This window comes from Arachis hypogaea, chromosome 11 (assembly GCF_003086295.3).
Source record: "Arachis hypogaea cultivar Tifrunner chromosome 11, arahy.Tifrunner.gnm2.J5K5, whole genome shotgun sequence".
NCBI classification, from domain to species: Eukaryota; Viridiplantae; Streptophyta; class Magnoliopsida; order Fabales; family Fabaceae; genus Arachis; species Arachis hypogaea.
In genome coordinates, this window is record NC_092046.1 from 138,885,526 (window position 1) to 138,889,708 (window position 4,183).

General features: G+C 39.4%; 1 protein-coding gene across 1 annotated transcript; it reads left to right on the plus strand.

Moving 5' to 3' along the window:
• The first annotated feature begins 2,610 nt into the window (after window positions 1-2,610).
• LOC140176238 (putative receptor-like protein kinase At3g47110) lies at window positions 2,611-3,390 on the plus strand. The gene has a single exon (XM_072206172.1). It carries the CDS (start codon window positions 2,611-2,613, stop codon window positions 3,388-3,390), a length of 780 nt encoding a protein of 259 aa, XP_072062273.1.
• Window positions 3,391-4,183: the final 793 nt, after the last annotated feature.

A 4,183-nucleotide genomic window follows, 5' to 3' on the forward strand; every position in this document is an offset into this window, starting at 1 on the left:
TTTTAGCCTTTAACTGGTTATTTTCTTCAACAAGATCAACAGCAGTTTTGGCTTCCCTTAATTTATCTTTGAGAAAACTATTTTCTACTTTTAGAATAGTAACTTGAGATTCAAGATCATAGTTTTTATTTAAGAAGCATCTGATTTTTTCATTGAGATAATCTATCATAAGATGAAGGTCTTCCTTAGAGGGTTCATTAAAAGTTACCTCATCAATGTGGTCGGCCATGAGACAAGTTTGAGATTTAGTCTCCGATTCATCTTCATCTTCAGAGTCATTTTCCAAGTCTTCCCAGGATGCCATGAGTCCCTTCTTCTTTTCCCTTTTTGCCTTGTCCTCCTTTTTCAGCTTTGGACAGTCAAACCTGTAATGCTCAGCTTCTCTGCAGTTGTGGCAAATGACCTTGCTTAAATAATCCCTCTTAGGTTTCCTTGAAGTGCCTCCTTTGTTTCGTTCCTTCTGTTTCATCATTCTCTTAAATTTCTTAGCAAACAAAACAAAGTTATCGTTGGATAAATCATCGCTGGATTCATCATCCAGAGATTCAGTGACAAATTTGAGAGCAACTCATTTCTTTTTAGTATCTTTTTTCAAATAAGTATTTTCAAAAGCAAGTAAGTTTCTTCTCAGATCATCATAGGTCATTTCATCAATGCCACTACTCTCAGCTATTACTATAGCCTTGGTTTCCCACTCTTTAGTGAGAGATCTCAAGATTTTCCTCACAAGCATAGATTCTGAATGTCTGATTCCCATAGCATCCAAGCCAGTGATGATAATGTTGAATTTTTCAAATATTTCATCAATTGTTTTTTCTTCCTTCATTGAGAACATTTCGTATTCTCTGTTTAGCATGTCTATTCTGGATCTTTTGACTTGGATTGTGCCTTCATGAGTAACTTGGAGCTTGTCCCAGATTTCCTTTGCTGTTGTGCATCTTGATACTCGTCGGTATTCCTCGAAGCTAACAGCACAGTTGAGCAAGTTGACAGCTTTAGCGTTGAGCTCTATTTTCTTTTTGTCATCTTCATTCCAATCGGCCTCAGCTTTGGGAACAACCACACCATCAGCTCCTGTTGTGGTTGGAAATTGTGTACCTTCCAGGATTATCTTCCAAAGCCTGTAATCTATAAACTGAACAAAAATTTTCATTCTTTCTTTCCAGTAGTTGTAGTTCTTCCCATTGAAGAATGGGAGTCTGTTGCTTGATTGCCCTTCTGTCAGAGTAAAGGCCACTAGATTTGAACCACTGCTGTCTGCCATCAGAATCTTTCCTCCAAGCTGCAAAGTTTGATCTTTTTGAGACCAAGCCCTGATACCAATTGATGGTAATCAGTGGCTAAGAGAAGGGGGATTGAATCGTAACCACTTTTTGCTGAATATTAATTTTTTTCTTTTAAAGAAACTTCAGGAGATAATTCTATTTTTGTCTCGTGCCGAGTTGAGAGACACTTTTGTTTTGTCTCGTGCCGAGTTGAGAGACACTTTTGTTTTTGTGTCCTGATAACCAGAAACTGAGAAAGGAGTAGGGAAGAAGAAATAACACTAGATATATCCTGGTCCAGCTACTAAGTGCAATGCAGCCTACATCCAGTCTCCATCACAATAATGATGGAATTTCACTATATTTTTACAACATTACAAACACCAATTTTTCCTAGGAACTACCCATTCCTATTTGGGACAAATCCAGAATCTACACCCAATCTGAATTTGACTAGGACTCAAAATCTAGCTTTCAACTGCAAAGTGCTAACCCAACTTGCAAGGGAATTCCCACAGGATCATGAAACACAATAGAAAGATGTAGAAAGAAACTCTGAGACATCTATGGCTTTTTCTCTAATTTTGATCACTGTCTTTTTTCTCTCACTGGCTTTTTCTTACCATGTTTTCCTTTTTCACCATGAGACTCAGACAGAGAAAACTAAGAAAAAGAAACTAAATGAACATCATTGAAGGAGAAGAACTCAGGAAGCTTCAGGGTAGCTATGAGAACTCTGTGCTTTTCACTTACTCTCCTTGATCTCAACCCTTGACCGTTCACCTTTAATATAGAAGGGGAGGCTTCCAAGGTTGAAACCCTAACCTAACAACTTCTTCTCCTACTAAAGAGTAGCAGCGGCTTCATCAGAAGGGGTTGAGAAAACCGAGGCTGATGCATGCAAGCTTACCTCATCACTCTCACCCTTTTTCATCAAGTTTCTTCAATCTGGACCTTTGATCTTTACTTTTGCCCCAAGACTGAATTCAGACCCTTGATGAGCTTCTGACCTTGGACAGCTTCAAGCTTTCTATTTTTTGCTTCTATCTACTTGAGACTCAGAGGCTATCTTCTTTTTTAAAGAACAAAAATGGAAATGAACTTTTATCAAGCTTGATCTTCTTCCTGATAGAGGCAGATTGCTTCTTTTCTTGGCAACAAAAATCTTTCCTTCTGTAGTAATGATCCTCCTTAGCCTTTCTTCTTAATAGCATTTTTCTTCTGATATCTTCTTCTATCTTCTTCTTCTATCTTCTTCTTTCTATATTTCAATGTTTTTCACAATAAGTTAAAAGGAAAAATCCCTGATAGGGGACCTTTTGCAAACTTCTCAGCTCAGTCGTTCATGGGGAATAAAGGATTATGTGGTGCTCCATGTTTCCATTTTTCGGAATGTAAAATTGAAAAATCCCGAAAATGGAATGCACATATTGTGTTGACATATATTTTATCTGCAGCAATAGTTGCCACCCTTCTTGTGGCATTCCTTTGCATCCTAAAATTCCGGAAGCACAAGGTGGTCAACAATTCAGAGGTGGATCAATCGGGAGCAAGATGGAGAAGAATATCATACTATGAAATTCAGCAAGCAACAGATAGGTTCAATGATGGCAACTTGCTTGGTGTAGGGAGTTTTGGAAGAGTGTATAAAGGAGTACTCTCATATGGGACGAACGTTGCAGTGAAAGTGTTTAATCTGGGACTAGAAGGAGCATTCAGGAGTTTCGATGCTGAATGTGAGATATTGCGCAGTGTCCGCCATCGAAACTTAACCAAAATCATTAGCAGCTGCAGCAACATGGACTTCAAGGCATTGATCCTAAGCTACATGCCTAATGGGAGTTTAGAGAGGTGGCTTCACTCGGAACACCATGGCTTGAGTATGATCCAGAGGCTAAACATAATGATAGATGTTGCAGAAGCAATGGATTACCTGCATAATGGTGGTTCTGTACCAATTATACACTGTGATTTGAAACCCAGCAACATATTACTAGATGAAGACATGGTTGCCCACGTGACTGATTTTGGCATTGCAAAATTGCTGAGTGGGGATGACTCCATCACTCAAACCATGAACCTAGCCACAATAGGCTATATGGCCCCTGGTGAGTTTCTTATTTAATGTTATGGATACCTAACTTAATTAGTTAGCAATTAATTAGTTAGCAGTTAGTTAGGCTCTTAGCTCACTTGTATATATATATATATATATATATATATATATATATACCTTACTTGTAATTACTCACTTAGTCAATGAAATCATTCTTTTCTCTCCATTCCCTTTCACATTCAATATGGTATCAGATGTAATTCTTCTTCACACTTCCGCATTATTCTCTCCATTCATTCTTTGATTTTCTCGGGAAAATTTCTCGATTTTCCATTCTTCTTTCTCGCTCTTTTTCGTTTCATCAAGAACATTCTTCCTAAGTCGATACCTCCTCTTTTTCCCTATTCTTCTACTCATCAATCAGAATGTCTGCGATTTCTGTATCCACAGTTCCTCACGGAGATTCCAATACTTATCGAGCTCCGGCACCGGCACCGCCCTCGCCGATTCCTGATGCGTATCTGCTCCAGTCCGGTGATCACCCAGGGCTCGTGCTTGTTTCACAACCCCTACAAGAAGAAAACTACGCTTCTTGGTGTAGATCGATGAGACTTGCGTTGAGTGGAAAACTCAAAATCTGCTTCATCGATGGCTCCCTTTCGAAGCCAGATCCAGTTCTTGACCCTGCACTCGCTGAATCGTGGCAGTGCACGAACGACATCATCACTACGTGGTTTTCGAATGCGATCTCCAAGGATATTGCGGCAAGCGTCATCTATGCTGGATCCGCGGCTTTACTTTGGCAAGATTTGGAGACTCGCTTCTCTCAGAGCAACGCACCTCGCATCTTTGAGCTGAAGAG